The 22,487-nt window shown below is 35.9% G+C and overlaps 1 protein-coding gene across 10 annotated transcripts in view; it reads right to left on the minus strand.

Annotated features, from left to right (window-relative positions):
• Nucleotides 1–22,487, minus strand: part of CDK14 (cyclin dependent kinase 14) — a 575,914-nt gene that overhangs the window by 292,876 nt on the left and 260,551 nt on the right. For all 10 annotated transcript variants that reach the window (XM_082692298.1, XM_082692296.1, XM_082692295.1 and 7 more), the window contains one exon: nucleotides 3,515–3,577. In XM_082692298.1, the coding sequence (XP_082548424.1) occupies nucleotides 3,515–3,577 (63 nt within the window). The remainder of the gene's footprint in view (nucleotides 1–3,514; nucleotides 3,578–22,487) is intronic.

Raw genomic sequence — 22,487 nt, forward strand, 5'->3', positions numbered from 1 at the left:
AATGCAGGGCTCGATCCCAGGATCCTGGGATCATGACCTGAGCCAAAGGCAGAGGCTTTTAACCCACTGAGCCACCCAGGTGCTCCACATCAAACATCTTATGAGTGGGTATAATTCCTGCCCTATATGACTGATATCCATCTAATGTTTGACAGTATTTCTATGCCGAATGAACAAGGCATTCACCATTAAGTTTCTCACCACACTCTAGGAGGCACTAACTATTAAACCACATCTACTGCCACAGCACCACAAGGGCTGGGAACAGGGAACCAACACTAGGTATTTCAAATACAATGGATGACCATGGAATGAGAGGAAAACCTGCAAAACCTAGATGAAAGCTACTGAAACATGATTACAAGGAAGTACAGACTAGTTACCAAGAAACCGCAACGCAAACATCAGTCTCCTCACAACCACGAGAAGATAAAGGAAAAAGAAAATGGAATGGAAAAAGCAGAACTTAAAAGGCCACAAAAATCATCAGTGACACTGGCCTGAGGATGCTGAACACAGAGATGCTTTGTGGAAAAAGCTCTTTTCTTTGTTTCGCCAACAAAATTTTCCACCAATACTAGCCCACAACTAATGACACACAGAAGATGGTGAGAAAATGAAGCAAGAATAATAAAAATCCAGTGATGCCATGATTCCTTTTTTCCCCTTGAGATTTTACTTATTTATTTATTTAGTACAAGAGTGTGTGAACAGGGGGAGGGGCAGAGGAAGAGAAGGGAGAGAATCTTAAGCAGGCTATGCTGAGCGTGGAGCCTGGTTTGGGGCTCAGTCTCTCGACACTAAGATCATGACATGAACTGAAGTGAAGAGCTGGATGCTTAACCAAATGAAACACCTGCGTGGCCTTGGAAAAGGTTCAGACATGTCTTTAATCTCAATCCTATCTCTGAACTTGGAAGTCAGGAAGTCAAAGTTTGCTCAGAGTAGCTGCTGATGTCACTGAGGCTGGCAGGCCCCTGGGCTCTCTCCTGAAGGTCTCACTAGCTGGGTTCTCCACAGATCCCTAGGGTTAAGGCAGGAAACAGGAGTATGGATGCACTGTACTGTTGGTTTTGAACAAAAATCAACCCTAAGAAAAGAACATTTAATGTGTAAAGGAGACAACTTGAAATATTTTAAGGTTTAGAAAAAAGAGAGAACAAAATTATGTTCATATTATGGTATTAATGTTTGGAGTTGGACTTACACACAGCAGGATTAATAAAACACATCTTACCATCTGTCAAAATTTCTTCCCCAATCTAATGACTAAAAAAATTGTCTATGTCAATGGATACTGATTTTGAAGAAAAATAGTTAAAAAATTTCAAAGCTGTCTATGAATAAAACAAAGCAAAACAAAAATTGCACAACAAAAAAAGAGCTATGTGAAACAACAGACTATAAGTATCATATTGAATCTATTATTTGTCTTAAACACCATGTTTTTCCAAAGTTGCTGCAAGTTCATGCATTTTAAAATTACACAACAAAACTGGCCACCATGAAAATCCTCATTATTAATGCCATAAATCTGCAACTTATTGAAAATATGAAAATAAATAACAGAAAAATGGACAATATATAAGAACAGGCAACATAATTACAAATGATCAAGAAACATGTGAAAAAGATACTCAATATTACTAGCAGTCAAGAAAACACTAATATAAAAGATATTCCATTTCTGCTCATCAGAATGGCAAAAATTAAAAGAATTGGTTATAGTCAATGCTCGTGAAAGTAGAGGAAAATAGTCCTTCTGTAAGCTACAATGTCGTGGGCAAATGTTCCAGTCAAATTCATTAAAACTGAAGTTATGTCTATTTTTTTTTAAGATATTATTTATTTATTTGACAGACAGAGATCACAAGTAGGCAGAGGGAGAGGAGGAAGCAGGCTCCCTGCTGAGCAGAGAGCCCGATGCGGGGCTCGATCCCAGAACCCTGGATCATGACCTGAGCCAAAGGCAGAGGCTTTAACCCACTGAGCCACCCAAGCGCCCCTGAAGTTATGTCTCTTAATAAAGAAAATCCATTAGCTGATATAAAAAAGAAGAATGTAGGGGCGCCTGGGTGGCTCAGTGGGTTAAAGCCTCTGCCTTCATCTCAAGTCATGATCCCAGGGTCCTGGGATCGAGCCCCATGTTGGGCTCTCTACTCAGCAGGGAGCCTGCTTCCTCCTTTCTCCCTCTGCCTGCCTCTCTGTCTACTTGTGGTCTCTGTCTGTCAAATAAATAAATAAAAATCTTTAAAAAAAATAATAATAAAAAAAGAAGAATGTAAAGATTTTATACTATTATTTACTCTAGAATCACTTAATAACATTCTAGATACAACATAAGATCCATGAATAAAAACAGTTGAAAATTACAGTTTATTCCCACTACAGACTCATATGCAGTTATTAGGAAAATTAAACTACACAGTCATAAATTTATTTTAAAAGAGATTCATGATATTGTTTTTAAAATGCCATACAATAATACATAGTTTTTCTAGAGCAAAATAAACACACATGAAATACCATATGTGCATATATACCTTTATAAGCACAGGGAAAAGTACAAAAGAAAGAAGGTGCTTCTTGCAGAGAGTGGTGTAGATAGATAATGAAGGGAAGAAATGGGCCCAAGTTTAGTTTACATACATCCACATAACTCAGCTGATTCTCAGGATCACGAAATGTAGTCACTTGAATTACATATAAAATATATTATTTTTATATATTATATATAAATATATAAACACACACCTATACTTTATATATTATATATATATATATATAAATATATAAACACACACCTATACTTTATATATTATATTATATATTATAAAAATATAAAATATAAAATATATTTTATATTCTAAAATGTGAGCACGTCCTTAAACCTTTAGATATAACTGTGGTATCTTCTGACTCACTCACATATGTTAAGAAACAGCTGCCTGTTTGAAGCGTGAAATTTTGAGACAATTTCCAAGATGGTTGCTGGGTCAAATCTTAGAAAAACTTAGTTCTTTTGACACATAGTAATCCAATTTATAGTCAAAAGAAATGTAAGGGAGCAGTAGGAAACTATTTTTATCTGTTTGTACATACAAACGAAAAAATCTGTACTGTGAACTCACCATAACATTGATTTGGATCGTAATATTTTACATTAAAACTTACTGGCACTTTAGTACAAACCAAAGATAGAGCTACCTGAGACTCTTCTCTTAAAAACACTGTCACAATAGCATTCCAGTGGATCTCACTTATTATTAGCAAATGTTTCTCCATGAAACAAAAATAGAATAAGTTCTAAACGACAGTATTCCAGTGAATATACTAATGTTTAAACATGGTTTTCAATCACTAAACAAAGCAATAACCATGGTTCACTTCAATATCACTTCTCTTTACACAGTTGTTGTTTTTTTTTTTAAGTTATGGAAGAGAGATTAGACTTGGGACTAGAAAAAATACACATGAAGAATGCTAAACTTCAGCTTAAAAGAATTTTTCCTACCTTCACATTATCTGGATGCAGCCCCCCAGGGTGCTTGTCCATGTACTGACATAAATCAGTGTGCTAGAAGAAAAAAGGGAAAATGTATTAGTATCCCTCTGGCTATAACATGATGAATCAATATTTTTCTACTTCAAAGTCACCATTGCCTTCTGAACAAAGCAAATATAAGATGAGTGGGTGGATTTTTTTAGTATATGTAGCTGAATGCTTCTCCACTCTCTCATTTTTAACCACAACTGAAGCATTATCTTTATCTCTACACTCTGTTTTATATTAAACGTATCTGTGTTTCAGAAGGAATTCACGTCCATGATTTGTTAAGTGCTTAATTTCCTAGTCACTGAAAACATATTTAAAAAATCTTAACTATAAATATATGTATAACTTAAAAAATTAAACCAATGCATACATATACACACACTAAACCAATTAAATTGCAATTATCTTGTATTTTCAAGTGAAAATGTCAGTTATGATTATTAATTTTGTATGAGATGAGAATACTACAAATATATCATTCTAGAAAAATTTATCATCGGATTTATTTGAATTTCTCATAACTATATCGTTAAAAAATAATTGAATAAGTATCCAGAACTCCTGAATGTATTTGACAAAATACATTTTATAAATTAATAGAAATACTTTCAAAATTATAAGCTAGGATGAATATACCCAATATAAATTTTTAGGTTTTTATTTAAATTCCAGCTAGTTAATAAATAGTGTAATATTAGTTTCACATATACAATTTAGTTATTCAACACTTACATACAACACTCTGTGCTCATCACAATATAGAACTTAAAATGAAGATCTTTAAATAAATCTCAGGCTGTTATTCTTTTAATTATCTCAGGCTCAATTTACCCACAACTGTATTTATTTTCTTCTTAATGCTTATTCTATTTATATTATGAGTTATATAGAAATTCAAAAAATATGTAAGTTGCTATTCTAATTTTTCTTCTCTTATTAGAAAATACTATAATATTTATAACAATGAAATGCTTTATCATTCTGGAAAAGCCACTAAACAAGAGTATTTATACCCCAATATCAGGCTTCTGTTACTGAAGAATTTAGAGTTTTATGCTATATTCAAGAATCTTGCTATAGCCATGGTGATGATAGTTCAGACTCCCTTATTGAGTTTTTATTGCATGCCAGGTGATATTGCTGAGGATAGAGACCATAATTTAGCATTCATTCATTCATTTTTCATCATGTACTCGTTAAGCCCTTATTATGTTCCAGTTACTACACTAGTCGCTAAGGACACAGAACTAAATGAAACAACTGCAAGTAGAAAAAAAAAATAATAACAAAAAACTAGACATACCAACAATTATAGTACACCATGTTGTACATTATTTTACAAACAGTATTGGGTAAAATGTTTGAGCGCATAGCAGGGGGAACTTATTGTGGTGTAGAGATGTTGGGGAAGCCTCTGGAAAAAAGTCAGGCATGAGTAGAGAATGAAAGAAGTTAGCCAACTGAAGGGAAAAGGGAAAGAAAATCGGACTGAAGAAATGCTCTTAGAAACGTTCTAAGATAATACTGCCTTTCTCTTATACCACACCCAAGGTGCTGAGCTTCCAAATCAAAGTCAAACTCCATGAGGACAGAAACTATGATTTGGAAATTATTGCCTCCTCAGTCCAGGCAAAATGACAAATACAGAGAAGAACTAAAGAAAGGTGGAAATAGTTTTATATATAGTATAGCTCATTAAAAATGACTCTAAAATATAATTATGAGTTCCATGGAGTTTCTTCTGAGTGACTGCATTTACTAAACTGAAGAATGAATTTTAGTCCCCATATTGCCATATAACTCCATGTTAATTTTTCTGTCCTTCTGAATAGGGCTAACACCTCACTTAAAGAGTTTTGAAGAACAAACAAAATAGTACAAGAGAAAGTACTATTCACCTGTAACATGATAAACAAAAAGGAGATATTAAGATACTGCCCACTATATAATAAAATCCACAGAGGAAGCAACTGTTACCTCATTTGTTCACAGCTTCATACACAACAAATAAAACAATAGAAAGTATATCCAATTTTATCAGTAATTATATACCCATGATATGGTATAATTCCTAATAAAAAATGTAAAATCTCAGTTTACAAAAGAAAATGCAATTCACACTGTTTCCAAGACACAAATTAAAAATGAAAAACAAAAAATATGAAAATAACAAATAACATTTTATGCTGCATGTTTATGTTATTTATATTTTGCTATTCATACTGGTTATATGAACAAAAAACCAAAATCATCATTATCAATGTAAATAGTAGACATAACAGAATTCAAGGAAAATGTATTAAACATCAGTGCACCTAACAACATGGCCTATCAATTATAGCAAAAATTGGTAAAAATACAAGAAGAAACTAATAATTTCACAAATCTTGAGGGATTTAGCTTACTTATTTCAAAAGTCACCAAATGGAACTGGCAAAAAGAAAAAAAAGGGAAGGTTATAAAGAATAAGAATAATACAATTAAATAGCATGTTTACTTTTGTGCCCATTAAACTCTTACTACACAAACTTTTTATTTTTATGTTTATTTTTTTTAAAGATTTTATTTATTTATTTGACAGAGAGAAATCACAAGTAGACGGAGAGGCAGGCAGAGAGAGAGAGAGAGGGAAGCAGGCTCCCTGCTGAGCAGAGAGCCCGATGCGGGACTCGATCCCAGGACCCCGAGATCATGACCTGAGCCGAAGGCAGCGGCTTAACCCACTGAGCCACCCAGACGCCCCTACACAAACTTTTTAAACACAAATGGTAAACTCACAAAACTTGACAATGTATTAGACACAGATAAAGCCTTAGCAAGCAGTTAGCAAGCAGAAGTCCTATTACATCCTCTTGCCACAACCAAATAAAATTAAAATAAAAATGTAGTATGTTTCATCCACTCTAGGATACACAATTCTTTTTAACTCTGACACTGGAATAACGGCATGAATTTTCTCTTTCCCGGGGAGTATCTGGAATGTAGTTGTTATTGCCTATGTTTGAGCCAACTTTTTATTTTTATTACTCTGATGGCATGGGTCATCAAAGAACAATGTAAGGACCATCTGAGGAAAAAAGATGAAGAATGAGATGCAATTTTTATCTGGAAACGCATTTATTAAAAATTTCAGGTAAGATTCTATAAAAAGTGCCAGAATGAAAATCTGCAAGGCTCCTTTGGTGGGCATAAAGTAAAAACCCTGAATGATAAGAAAACACTAAATCACAGTTTAACTGAGTGTGGTTTTTTTCTCTTCTACTAGTACATCAAGTAAAGTTTCTTCTAGTCAATAGGGTCTCAAGTTCAAAGATAACAAGAATAAGATAATGAAGGAAGACAAGCAGTTAAATGGAGAAATGAGAAAAGAAGGAACAAAGGAAATCTATTTTTGTGGAATTTTTTTTTTTAAATAAAGAGAAGCAGAGGCGCCTGTGTGGCTCAGTCATTAAGCATCTGACTTCAGCTCAGGTCATGATCCCAGGGTCCTAGGATGGAGCCCCGCATCGGGTTCTCTACTCAGCAGGAACCCTGATTCTCCCTCTCCCACACCCCCTGCTGTGTTTCCTCTGTCACTGTGTCTCTCTGTCAAATAAACAAAATCTTTAAAAAATAAAAAAAAAACAAAAATGTTTAAATTATTTAAAAATGATAGTAAGATACAACATAAATTTTAAAGCAATGGAAAATGGCCAGAGCTTTACTGTCAGGGAAATATAGATCTTTAAACACATCTATTAATTTTAATATGAGAATGACAGAAAAAAAGTAAAACAACTAATAAACTAATAAACAACTAATAAACTAGAGAATACAAAAAACAAAATGAAACAAAACACAAAGACCCAAAGAAAATAGATAGGATTGATGCAGTTAATAGCAGAAATTAATTGATTAAAAACTAGAAAACAACACACTTGACCAATTAAAGAGAAACCCACTTCTTTGAAAAGCCCAATAATATAGCCAGTGACAGTGTAGTAGAGTCGTACAGTGACTGATGGTAGCTACACTTGAGGTGAGTACAGCATAACATACAGAAATGCTGAATCACTATGTCGCACACCTGAAACTAAGGTAACAATGTGTGCCTACTACATGCAAATTAAAAAAAAAAAAAATGTTTAAGCCCAATAAACAAAGAAACCTTGGAAAATCTGGGCTTTTTTTTTTAAGTGAAGTGTTTTGTTAAGATGTAATCAATGTTAAGAGTGAGAATAATGACACAACTAAAAATGTGATGATTTAAAAGTATACAATAAACCTGTAATACTATAAGCTAAACAGTATTATACATATCTTTAAGCTAATAATACATTTGATACCTAGATAAAAACTTACATCTCTTAAAGAAACCTAAGTTATTAAATCTGATTCTACAAGAGATAGAAATTGAAGAGCTATACCTAAAAAAAAGTACTAAGTTCAGATGGGTTTAATGGAAAATCTTTCAAACCTTCAAACAGCAGATATAAATTACCCCAGAGCAAAAAAAAAAAAAAAAGTTTCCCACTGCTTCTTTAAGGTTGACATGTCAAAGCAGCCAAAAACAGTGGAGAGGTGATGAGAACAAAACCAACCTCTTTATGACCATAGATGTACATAAATTCTAGTGACAGTAGGTACCAGAAGTCAAAATGGTATTAAAAGGCTAACACATCAGTACCAAACAAGGTTAAAGCTAGGAATGAAGAAATAAATCAACATAAGTGCACCTACCAATGTGAGCTTCTAAAATTAACAAAGAAGTGGAATGGTGTAGGGGTCAAAATTTTCAGAGTATTATATATTTGACTTATTTAGATTTATTAAATGCTAATTTTACATAAATAAGATATATTATCATATATATATATCTGCTCTTATAAAGCTTACATTCTGTAAATTATACATATTTGTGAATAATTTTTTGCCAAAAAAGTATTCAAGCTTTTTGTTTAAAATTTTAAAAAATTCTACATGAGTGCAATCATACGGCATTTGTCTTTCTCTGACTGATTTAGTTTGCTTAGCATAATACTCTCTAGCTCCATACATATCGTTGCAAATGGCAGATTTCACTCTTTTTATGGCTAATATTCCATTGTGTGTGTCTGTGTATCTGTTTGTATACCACAACTTCTTTAACCATTCATCAGTTGATGCAAATTTAAGAAACAAAACAGATGAACATGGGTGGGGTAAAAAGAGAGAGAAAGACAAACCATGCAACACTTGTAACTACAGGGAACAAGCTGAGGGCTGTTGGAGTGGAGGTGGGCAGGGTGTAGGTTAAAGAGGTGATGAGGAATAACGAGGGCACCTGTTGTGATGAGCACTGGGTGTTAATGTTATTTAGTGCTAAATTCTACACCTGAAAACTAATATAACACAATATGTTAATCGAAATTTAAATAAAAACTTGAAAAAATAAATAAATAAGATAAAAAAAAAATCTATCAGAAGGAAACACATCAGGAGTCGGGGGGGGGGGTATTCCTGATTCTCAAGGTACACATCATGTCCTTCTAAGTATATGACCAATGACATTAGCATTATGAATTGCAGGAAGGAGGTTTATCCAAAATGAGATCTTGGGAAATTAAATAAAGATTTTTCCAAACTTTCAAAATTTTAAAATTCATGTTTCCTTAGATATATGGCATCAAAATGTGTGTATGTGTGCACATATATCACATGTATGTACACATGGCTGTCTAGCTGTGTAACCTTGGGCAGGTTACACAACTTCTGCATATCAAGACCTTCATGAGTATAATGAGAATATTCCTAGTACACGTACCTCAACTGATACTATGAAAATTAATGAGTAAGTATAATGGTTTCAGAACACTACCTAGCACATGGTAGATGCTACAGAAGACGATGATGAAAATGATGATTTTCTGTGGTGTGTTTCGAGTTGTGGGAATAAATATTTGGGAGGATTACAATTGAAAATGGAACGATAATCACAGTCAGAAAACTGGAACTCATAAGGGTAGCATTTCATCCTCATATAGTGTTCCTATCTGCATAACCATACATTCTCATTCACACTCCACTGCATTCCGTACACAACCAGTGAGACTACATTTAGGAGATACACAGTCAACTTCAGAGTGCTCTGGGCGATTAGGGGCAAGAATCTGGAGAATGTCATAGAAAAAGAGATAAGAGATAGGGGCGCCTGGGTGGCTCAGTGGGTTAAAGCCTCTGCCTTCGGCTCAGGTCATGATCCCAGGGTCCTGGGATCGAGCCTCGCATTGGGTTCTCTGCTCCACAGGGAGCCTGCTTCCTCCTCTCTTTGCCTGCCTCTCTGCCTACTTGTGATCTCTGTCTGTCAAATAAATAAAATCTTTAAAAAAAAAAAAAAAAAAGAGAGAGAGATAAGAGATAGTACAGGGTCCCTCTCTGTACCCTGGCAAACTTCTGTTCTACCTGCTTTAAAAATGGTTTCTTTTTCCTCTCTCTCTCTCTCTTTTTAATACACCGTACCACGCCTGAATCTAAATTAGATGTGCCTAAACTGAAATTTTCATTACCTCTTTTCTTGCCTTTTTAAAAAAATATATTTTATTTATTTATCTGATAGAAAGAGAGAACAAGCAGGAGGAACAGCAGAGGGAGAGGGAGAAGTAGGCTCCCCCATAAGCAGGGAGCCTGATGTGGGGCTCAATCCCAGTATCCTGGGATCATGACCTGAGTCAAAGGCAGACATTTAAGTGACCGAGCCACCCAGATGCCTCGCATCTTATCTTATCTCTCTCCTCAGTTCAACTCATTGGATTATATGACCTTTATGATTTGCACTGGTCCGGAAATACAGTACTAAAGTTAATATTTCTTTCTCATTCTACTTTTTAAAGCATCCTGGGTTTAAACAGAAGGCCCCTATGGCATATGATCAACAGATCAGTATCCCCTGATGAGACACAGATCATCTCAGATCCATCTGGCTTGATCTATGGCTATTTCTTATTCTGATACTAAAAGGAGCAGGTCAAATAAATAAATAAATAAATAAAAGGAGCAGGTCACTAGCCTAGACGCCTGGTGGTTGCAGATCAAACACAATTTCTCCTCATCTCTATCTTGGCTGACATCTCCTCTTTCCTTCACTACATTACGCTTCCCCTCGTGTTCCTATACCTCCCTCTGTTTGCTCCATCATTGCTGCTGTTCCTCAGGGTAATGCCTTTAGAAGCACTTGTGTCTGACAGGTTTATACCTGAAAGCCTGAGAACACCTCATCAATCTCCCATGTAGTGGATGGTTTTAAATGAAGCTATCAAGTACGGCTAGACTTACAGACCAAGCAGGAGACAGACTAAGTGCAGAAAGGGGCTCCAAATGCTCAATCCCCACACTAGCATATGTATCTTTCAAAATGAGCTTCCTCCTTCCTCACTGTCCATTACCCATCAGGCAGCATTTATTTGGTTATTAACATAGGCACTTCTAGGGGAAGGAATCTGAGGAACATACCTGAACTCCTAATACCCTGAACGTAAATGCTCTCCGTAAAGGAGTTTGCCACATTTATAATTGGGGTTTCCTCATACTGATTTGATTACTTTGTGCTCGGATTACTTCAGAAAGCAGGAGAGAAATCTCCCTTTTATTAAAAACAAACAAACAAACAAAAAGGCAGGATATAGAAAGACCAAAGAAAATCGGAAAGACTTCTTATTTGTAAGCACTTTCACACAGTAGAGTCTGTTAATTTCAATTGTATGCAGACTTGAGAGCTGTGTGATGAACAGCCATGAAACTTAAAAGGGAATTCATGAAAGAAAACTACAAAGACAAATTATGGATATAATGGCCATTTTGAAACAGGCCTGAGTGGAGAACAGACCTTTAAAAGAAGACCAGGAAAGAGCAGTCAGCCGGAGAAAAAGACCAGAAACAAGCTAGAGTATGACACTCAGCTCTTCAGAGTTTCCACTCTCCACCCCTTACTCGTTTCAAACTGACTTTGGGTCAAGAGAGAACAGCAATATCCTTCCACTGAAAGCCCCTGGTGAAAAGGCTCTCTGGAGACCACAAATTCAGACAGCTTCTCAGTCATGAAATTTTACCCGGATTCCAGGGCAGAGAGAAGTCTAAGTTCGTGGTTAAGTAGGCTTCGCCATTTGGTACGTGTCTATGTTTCTTTTTTTAATCAACATATTTTCCATGAAGTGAGGCTTTCCAATTGCTGGACTTTCAAATGATCAAACCTCCTACTCAAGAGACATCAAGTTCTGAGAAATTACACATTTGCATTACCACTGGCCTGTAGACTGAGCTTTCCTCATCAAGCAGGGATCCAAATAAAGCCCCTTCCCAAACACATGGGTTTGTTTCCATTGTCCTGTGCTGTTAAGAATGGTGCCCGCTATATTTTGTAGCTAATTCTGATGTTCTTCAGAAGCACTGCCAAAATATGACATTGAAAATAGCATAGCCTTATTTTTAGCACATAGGCTAAAAATAAGGAAGTCTTTCCATGGGGGACAACCAACAGAAATCCTCATTCTGAAGTTGTGTTAAGCTCAGCCTCCACAGCCTTTGCTTCTGTTTCATTTACTTTTCCATTCTGACAGTGAGAGGAGAGTCAGAATATTCAAGCCCGGTATAATCTTTTATATCATTAAAAAGACACTACTTCACAAGAGCAAGAATATGAGAAGGGTCCACAAGATAAAAAGACTAATTCTGAATTTCTTTATTCTTAAGAGATAGGCTTACTTTATGTTTAAACACCAAGGGTCAGGTATAATTTCATTTTTAAATTCATGAAAACTTGATTTTACAAAACAAAAAAAATTAAGTGGGGACATGATTAAAAAACAAAAGATGGGATAGGTTAACAACTAGTTGATAAACATGTGCAAATTGAAAGCATAAAAATATAGAGCTCTCCCCTTCTCTGACTGTTGATTATTTATGAAGATCCCTAGCCCTCATCCCAGTTTGATTCTAGACACTCCTCTCTCTCCCAGGCAAGTGACTCATTATAAAGAACCTTTAAATAGTACTCTAACCAGCAAGAGATCACATTAAAAAGACTGCAAATTTCGAAGAACAAGAGCAATTATTTCCACTCTTTGGTGGTAGTGTGGGCGGTCCCCAGACTAATGGCCACAACGGTAACTGTCAGTGTGACCAAAGAAACAATTGTGGGAGATGTTTACTTGTGAGGCCGACTCTGGTACTAGCTAATGTCACCTTCATCACCATCATCCCGTGTCTGGAACACACCACAGGCATTCCAACAAAAACCATGCTTAAAGGGTAGCTGTGAAATTTGGTAGAGTTCACGATCATTTTAGTTTTTAATCTATTTCACCTGAAGCTCATTAAAGTCATGTAATACATTGGGGAAAAGTTGCTGCTAGAGGCAATTGAAGAAAACTTATAGAAGTTGAGCCCTCCTTTCTTCTACAGCAATCAATGCCATTCTCCTCTAGCTATAATCTCTGTTTTAATCAGCCTACATTGCTGTAAGAATTAATACATCAAATTACCGAGCAGTTAGTTTCAAACTGCTCTGATATGAAGTCCAAAGGTTTAAATTGACTTTGAAATTGCATTTTCCCATTAAACTTTATAGTACTAATCTATTTCATTCCCAAACATAATTAATGAAATTTTAATGTTGTAAGTTACAATGTGGGAGCATCATTCATTAGTGAAAAAGAATATATAAAGATGCATTATCAACTTTACCTTTAAAACAAAATCACAGCCATTTAAGATGCTTTATTGAGGAAGTGTGTACCTACTATATACCAAAGGGGCCTGTTTTTAAAACCGTGGTTAAAAAATAAAACTGTCAGTATTCTATCAAATGTTACTTATTTAGCCTTTATGCTAATACACTGAAATCCCTTATCTTTAATGGCAAAGACAAGACATTTATGAACAAGTACAAAAGTGCTATCTCTTCCCCCTGAAGTAGAAATTCTAATTATTACTGGGTTACTTTGCCTCAAGTTGCATCATGGGACATGGTATGACAATAGCGATAATATGGTCTTTCAATCTATTCCATCATCACATGAAGATAAATTCTCAGGTGGAATACTCTCACATATTCAACTGTTCCTGCACAGAATTATGTTACAGATTACAAAGCCTGTTTCTGGGTTATTTTATTTCTACCTGGTTTTAAGCCACTTAGGAAATATTTGAAATTCTGCCCAGTAAACCACACATACTCCCTGGGGAGGACAGGGATGGCTAACACACATGCTGCTTTATACGACACAAAAATCCTCCCATAGCTATCACAGCACTGCAGCTCATTCCTAATTAAGTCAGGCATTTTTAAAATCATATAATGTGTTCTCCTTCTCCTTTCTGGTCATAATAAACCTATATGTGACTTTGTTATCCCATAATTCTGCCTAATTGGTTTCAGCTGTCATTTCTGAATCCAAAACTCATGGGCAGCCTGGGGCTGGTGAATGGAACAGGAAGCATTTCCAACCACATTCCCATCATGTAAAACCAGCAACCTGAAAGACCTTTTCCTTTAAACAAAAAACTTACTCTTTGGCTTCTGGCAATGACAATATGGGTAGACAGACTATACAGCTTTACCCAGGCAGCAAGACTGTTGCGAGCCATTCTTCTCTGATAAAAAGAATGCAGACATTCATGCTCTAACAGTTTGTGTCTGAAGTAGTTTCAATAATTTACAGGCTTACCCATAAACAGAATACATAGCTCTATCCATACCTCCATATCTACAATTTATTTAGTTTATAAAACTTCCAAGAGGTATCCATTATTTTCCTTTTTAAAATTCAGAGCATAAATTTGGGAAGTTTCAAGAAACTTGGGGGGAATCTTACAGAAGAAGAACATTATGGTTGGTTCTATAGAGACATATGTTATTCCTGCATCGGAAGAACGTGTAAAACGTTTTCTCTCGAAACAGCGAAGGAAAGAGCTCCCCACTATGATTTATATGTCCTCGGGGAAACCATTCACAAGCCTAAACCATATAATAAATTTTAATGGAGTCAAATAGCCACTTTAAAAAGATGTTCATATTATTTTGAAGCCAGTTTGATTTTTAAAAGGAAAAATAAAAAGCCAATGGGTATAAAGATTGGAATGCTCTGATCATCCAACATCCTCAAAAATTTGGAGAAAGAAAAAAAGGTTAACAAAGTGGGCCACATAAATGTCTTTGGAGTCAAAGCAGGAGATATAGGAGAAAAGAAAATGACTGAGGAAGTTTTCAGGAATATCTTAACTCTGAAAACACCTTCCGGAGCCACCCTGGTAGAAAGGGAGATCCTGAAATTACAGGATAAGAGCAACATGAGGGGAAAAAGAAACAGAACTAAAATAAGAGAGGAGAGAAAGAGGGCAATAAAGAAGGAAAGGAAGGTAGAAGCATCAAAGGGGCCAGTCTGCGATCACTTTAGCTAGCTGCAATGCAAAACAGAGATTTCTTTTTATAATACTTGTCCTAAGGGGTCAGAGTAACACCCACCTAGCGAATGATCATGTGTAGCTCAGGAAACTTTTAAAATTATACTGTAATGAGCTTCAGGTCCATGTTTTTCCAATTTTGAAAACATAACTCTGGAAACACATATTCCAATGAAAAGAGTAAACAAATAAAGTTTGTTAAATTGTCACCTTTGTTGGCATAACAAATGAAAATCAAAATATACTTTCACAATGTTAGAATGGGTCAAGTATTGTAAAATGTATAAAAATGAATAAAAACTATTCCTACTTGGGAGATCAGTGACGGCTTTGAGGAAAGTAAGACTGAGAGTCAAATGTGAACAATACCCTTCTTCCTCTTACTTAAAATGACACATTTATAACCTTGTTCCTATCACTTGATCCAGTAGTAAAAATATTAGGAGATTTTCTCCCCCAAGGAAATAAGTAGGATATATCGAAAGTCATGCTATTAAGATTTTATAATACAAAACAGTTTGGAGCTTTTAATTGTGGCTATAAATATCTGAGTATTTATGGGGCAAGGGTTGTGGGCTGTAGAAAAGAGGGCCACATAAAAGGGCCACATAAAAAAACTCTTGAATTAGGGAAATGATCTTAAAAATAAATTTATATTACATAAGTAAAGCTCATTTAAGTTTTCCTGGCTGGTGGAAATACATAAAGTATAAAAAGACAAAGCTTTCAGAAAAAGTCCTGGCCAAATGGAAATGCCTGATGAAAAAGGTAATTTACATTGCTACTCTTGAGGCACAGCTGAAGCAGCAGCACATCTGTATCCTTATGTAATTAGTAAGCATAACTGTAATTATCTCAGTATAGTGCATAAAGGGGCAAAGTAATTTAGATTTCTCATTCAGTCAAGACAAGGGTCATACCAGCATTATTTTTTTAAATACAAGCTTTTACCTGCAGAGTACAGTGCTCTGAGATATAAGAAACAGAAGTACTAGCAGTAAAATATATTGTTAAAAATCCAGAAAACTGTAAAAGTTTCGTTTCAAGTAGCTCTTTTAACAGCAAAGAATAAGAAGACCTAAGATCACTGCGGTGGGTGGGTGCGGAATACCAAATTCATGAATTCTTGTACTCTGAACATTGCCAAAAGTTAAAGTAGAGTAGAAATTCTAAAGTATTGCTTTTTTAGGATCTACAGCCAAAAGTCAAATTGCTGATTTACCCATCATAAAAAATTTTGTCAAAGATCTAATTTTTTTTTCATCTTTCTTGTTACTGGCTTTGCTCAATATATGAACAAAGAAAATGTGCTAATTTCTTACTATGCATGGTACAAAATTAAAGATACCCTAAAAAAGAACTGTTATGTTTTTTTCTCAACCACTAGACACTTGCAAACTTGCCAAGATAATAACTTTCCCAGGAGCTTGACATATTTGGCAGATAGAGTTGATGTTTTGAATATGAATCTAGAAAACTTCAAGGAATGAAGACCAACATTATTGCTCCTCATGATATGTCTTAAGCTTTTATGCCAAAATCTAGCTATGTATTCAGTGAATCAGAGCTAAAAATATCTTTTCATTCTCTTGACTTAGTGCAGTTTGCCATAAAAGGGTTACTGGAAAAAAATTTCAAGAGAAAGAATAAAATCTCACCAAGTCTGTCCAGGATGAATTCAGGTAGGGCTTTCCTGGTGTTGTGGTTGAAAATACCATTTGAAAGGCAGTTTTAGCAAAATGTAAAAGAAGATAATGGTGCTCGAATTTGAAAGAGTTACCAAAAAAATTTAGAAAATTGTACTGGAAAATTTTTGCACAAAATACCTGAATGTTTACTTCCAAATAAATCAGTAAGCCTGGCACGTAATTATCAAACTCAATATATGAAGTTAGTTTTAATACTTTCTATAAAAAAAAAAAATAGCAGAAACAACAGGTGACATGGAAGGTGACCTCATCTGTCCTTGATTCTTGACACTATTTATGATATAAAAGGATGTGGTAAGCAAGCTGATTTAATGTCCTCACTACTAAAACATGTAGTTTTTAAATGTCAAAAAGCCAGAACCAAGTGTTCAATAAAATCTCTTAAAATCATCACTTGTTTTATTAATAATTCTAAATTTATCCAAGGTTTAAAATGGTATCAAAGAAAAGCATGAGATTTTTATATTAAAACAAAGGGCACATGAATTTTAAAATGTGGATAAACACTGCTACATAGCTACAATTAGTGATTCCAAAACAATGGGGGCACTACCTTCTGTGAGTTTTTGAAAATCATTAAAAAAAGGGCATGTGGGGTTGAGTGGGTTGAGTGGGTTGAATCTCTGCCTTAGGCTCAGGTCATGATCTCAGGGTCCTCGGGATCCAGCCCCTGCATCAGGCTCTCTGCTCAGCAGGGAGTCTGCTTCCCCACCCCTCTCTGCCTGCCTTTCTGCCTACTTGTGATCTCTCTCTCTGTGTCAAATAAATAAATAAAATTTTGGAAAAAAAAAAAGAAAACGTTAAGAAATAGCATATGTAGCATATGAGTATAGTATACATATAAATAAACATACATACATAAACACACACAACATGCATCTGAGTATGAAAAAAGTCTTAAAATATAACACATGGTAGTATCTGCTTTCACTGCGGTGGGTGGATACTAAGTAACTTACGTATCAGGACAGGCCAGGTTATATAAGCTGTGATAACAAATAACTTTTTCTCACAATTTATTGGCCAAAGACATTCATATCATTAGACTAAGTTCAAAATGGAAAGGAGGTAAGATCTTCCTGCAGTCCTGGGATCTGAATATTAAGAATAACAATAGTCTGCATTAGGTAAATAATAGTCCCATTTTCCCACTGATAATATAGTAAGACTATTAAATACATACATGTATATGTATTTGCATTGACTTTTTAAAAATCTTAATTCCAGTAGAGTTAACATACAGTGTTACATTAGTTTCAGGTATAAAATATAGGGAATTCAACACTCCTATACACCATCCAGTGCTCATCACTGCACTCCTGTCAAGGATTTAGTAACTTCAGGGCATGCTACAATTTCATGAACTTACTCAGTTATTGCTCGTCTAAAGTTAATTTTTCTAGAAGTTCCTGCTGTACTGTTTTTTTGTTTTGTTTTGTTTTTGCCCCCTTTGAACTGTGAACATCTAATGGTTTTCTGGTATATACCAGAGTATACTTGGATACTTAAGTCAGAACCCCATATTCTAATTGTAATTCCCTAAAAGAGAACAAATCCCTGTTAAATTACAGGGTTAAATTATGTGTTTAAATTAATCTTTATGTTGGTTTTTCCAGATGGAGTTTGGGGGTATGATATGCTTATTATGTAAAAGAAGAAAAAAGTGTTTATTAGGCAGGTGGAAGGAAGGATAAGGAAGCAGCATTAGACAAAGGAGAGGAAGTGAAGGTGCCTTCAGGCCAATCGAGCCTTGAGTAACCTGGCAACACAGCCACCCTGCCCTGGGCAGAAACAACCAGGTCTTTATATCCAACTCACATAGTCACCAGATCCAGAATGCTTAGAAGAAGGCATGACCTCATACCAGATGGGTCTCTGCAGATTCTGGAGCTGCTGACAGGGGGAAGCATTCCGGTGACTATTTCCTATAGCAAGGAAGCAAGTCCTCCTTTTGAAGGAGGCTACAGACCCCATGTCTCTGAGTCTGTCACACTCTGTGTCTTAAAGAAAACCTTAAAAAAACTACTACATTTGTGTCACACCCACCCCACGCCCCCCCCACACGTCTGATGCACCTTCTCTATGGAAATAATCGTATCAATTTGGCAAAGATTTCTAGGACTCCCACTGTAATTTTACTATGAGATACACCAAAAGAGAATCCAGCCCCTGCCCTCAGAGAGACTAGATGCACATTCATCTTACCAGATGTCATGAAGACAAACAAGAATGATTATGTTGCCCTTTTCCACCCTTTACAAGATGTAACTCAGTTCATGGTATTTTTACTCAGGGAAAATCTGATTACCAAAAAAACACAATCCTTAGTTTTTTCTTTTCTTCTAATAAATAATCTGTTACTAATCCTCTCTCACCATGCCCCTTTTCCCCCAGCATTGCTGACTTTCTATCTTATTTTTAGAATTAGATACCTTCCCTTACCATTATTTCCTAAATTCTACTAGAAACTACTCAGCATTTTATTGTTCCTTGATGCTTTTAACTTCTTCATCCAAGTAAAAAGGGTAGAGAAGTAGAAGGAGGAAAAAAGAGAACTAATTCAATCTTCCAAATGTCTCTGTGAAGGCTCAAGTGGAAGCTAATAGCTGAGATCCAAAGCTTTAAAACACAGATCACATCATCAAGAGAAAAGGAAAAACCTAGAAGATGGAAAATTCTTACTTAGCAAATAGCTGCCACGAAAAATTAATTTCTCAGTTTCTGAATGAGCATCTTTTGGGGATTTCTAACTGGACTCGTACCTGCCAGTGAGAAAAAAAAGCAAATTACTCCCTTGAAGCTAGATGTTAACGAGAACCACTAAAATATTCATTTTCTAAAAAGGAGGTCTCTAACTACACACAGCAATTAAAAACATAAAGAACCTGGCTAAATAAGCAATTGATATACTTTTTTTATTTTAAGATTTTATTTATTTGACAGAGAGAGAGATCACAAGTAGGCAGAGAGGCAGGCAGAGAGGGAGGGAGAAACAGACTCCCCACTGAGCAGAGAGACCAATGCAGGGCTTGATCCCAGGAACCCAAGATCATGATCTCAGCAGAGGCTTAACCCACTGAGCCACCCAGGTGCCCTGCAATTGATATACTCTTAATACTTTTTTAAGGGTGGGGAGGGGCAGAAAGGGAGGGAAACAGAGAATCTCAAGCAGGCTCCACACGCAGAGTAGAGCCCGACGCAGGGCTGGATTTCAGAACCCAGAGATCATGACCTGAGCCAAAACCAAGAGTCAGACGCTTAACTGACTGAAACACCCAGGAGCTGCATATGTTCTTAATAATTAAATTTAAAAATCAGAACCCTTCTCGCTATTATCTGTTTTCTCATACAAATACTTACACTATAAAAATGTTCTTAGTGCCGGGGTGAGTAACTAAGAACATTTTTATAGTGTAGTATGAAATGTATAAATGTATACTTACATAGTGTATCAACATCCATGATCATCGTAACAAATTATAACAAAAAATGAACAAACAAAATAACTAACCTACCATCTATCAAGCAAAAATATTTTCCATCAAAACAGGACATCTCAATCTGGCTCTCTGCTCAGCAAGGGAGCCTGCTTCCCTCTCTCTCTCTGCCTGCCTCTCCGTCTACTTGTGATCTCTGTCTGTCAAATAAATAAATAAAAAATCTTTAAAAAAAAAAACAAACAGGACATCTCAAAAATGGCACACTCACACTTTAGACACTGTCCATGTGCCTAAAATTTCACTGATGGGACAGTAATCTAATAACAGTTAATATAAATATCTTCCCTCCCACTAGCCTTGTCACATTTGATGAACTCTGACAACTAATAAATAGCGAAGATTTATATGCTTTACAACCATCAATGTGAAAGAAATTATCTAATTACACAGTAGTTTACACAATGACAGGCTTGTGCATTTGTTCATATTTAAGCTTAATAAGAATTGATAAGATTCCAACGTAAAGATGGAAAACTGAACAGATACATCTATTTCGCACCCTCTTGAATCCCATACCAAATTTTAGAAGCTCTAAAACAGATGGTAGCACATTTAGCACAGCAAAACACAAACAAACAAACAAACAGATTATTTATGAACCTGCAGAGGGGAAAGCCTAGAAGCGGCCATATTTAAAAAAAGAACAACCAAGAGGTTCAGGATTGGTGGCATAGGATATGGGAATGAACGGGTCTGGATGTGGCAGTCTAGAGCGTGAGAGAGTGGTTGGTTGAAAGTCTTTTTAGTAGTTATTTAATCTTTAGATCGACCTGTTCCCCGCTCCACTTACATATATAAGTGCCCCAGTCTCAAACCTAGAGTGGGTAAAACAGGGCATCTGACTAGAACGCTCAACCAGTTAGGATCAGGGATACCATCCTGAAACAGGATACTTACAGGGGGTCCTATACCCAACTCTGTGTCCAGAACAAGGCAGCTTAGCCTCTATCCTCCATGCAGGAGTTCAGAAGAACCTTCACTGGGAATTTTTAGGCATTGCAGGGAAAGATGGGTACCAGTATCAAGGATTTCTCAGCAAAATGGCTTGGTTGGTCCCTACAGTAAACGAATGGCGGGCCCGCTGCACACATTTTGAGGCCCTCATCTCTAAGTAGTACCACAAGCCAAGAATCTGCAGATACTGAACCAACGCTTCGAGTATTTCAGCCAGAGACCAGAACAAACTAAAAGAAAAACAGTAACAGCTTGGTAGAAACAGAAAATACTGTTAGGAAAACTTTAAAAAAGACTATTATTAATATTTCAGGAGGTAAGAAAAGATACTGCAACCTTGAAACAAGATAAAGGTATTATAAAATGGAATATTCTGAGAACAAAAAGGTATCTCAGAAATAATATTAAAATGTAAAACCCTCAACATCAGAGGAGAAACAACTAAGTTGAGAAAATGTCCCTTAAGGCTGGGACTAAAGGAAAAATAATTAGAAAAATAGGGAAGAAAAGACAAGAAGGGGTGCCTGGGTGGCTCAGTCATCAAGCATCTGCCTTTGGCTCAGATCGTGATCCCAGAGTCCTTGGATTGAGCCCCACATCCGGCTCCTTGCTTAGCAGGAGCCTGCTTCTCCCTCTCCCACTCCCCCTACTTGTGTTCCCTTCCTCACTGTCTCTCTCTCTCTATATCAAATAAATAAATCAAATCTCAAAAAAAAAAAAATTAGGAAAGCAATACAGGAGGATCTACATTTAAATAATAAAAGATCCAAAGAAAAACAAGAAAACAAAGGAAGGAAATCATAACAAAATAATGTAAGATCATTTCTTTTTTTTTTTTTTTTTTTAAGATTTTATTTATTTGACAGAGAGAGAGTGTGAGCACACAAGCAGGGGAAGCAGCAGGCAGAGGGTGAAGGAGAAGCAGGCTGCCCACTGAGCAGAGAGCCCAATGTGGGGCTCGATCCCAGGACCCTGAGATTACGAACTGAGCCAAAGGCAGATGTTTAACTGACTGAGCCACCCAGGTGCCCCAAGATCATTTCTTGAAACAGAAGGACATATGTGCACTAACAAATGTTCAACATGCTTAGGTGGGAGGGAAATTCAAAGAATGAAATAAGAAACCATTAAACATTGTAATAAAAATGACAGACAAAAAGTATTGCTGAGGGTATGGAAAACTGGAACCCCCAAATCCTGCTGGTTAGATGGTAAAAGGGAGCATCCACTTTGAAAAACAGTTTGACAGTCTTTCAAACACTTAAAGATAGAGTCATTGGATGACTGATGTGGTACATCCATCTACACTGTGGAGTATTATTAAAAAAAAAAAAAAAAAAAGTACTGCTACAA

This window comes from Mustela nivalis, assembly GCF_964662115.1.
Source record: "Mustela nivalis genome assembly, chromosome: 12".
NCBI lineage: Eukaryota > Metazoa > Chordata > Mammalia > Carnivora > Mustelidae > Mustela > Mustela nivalis.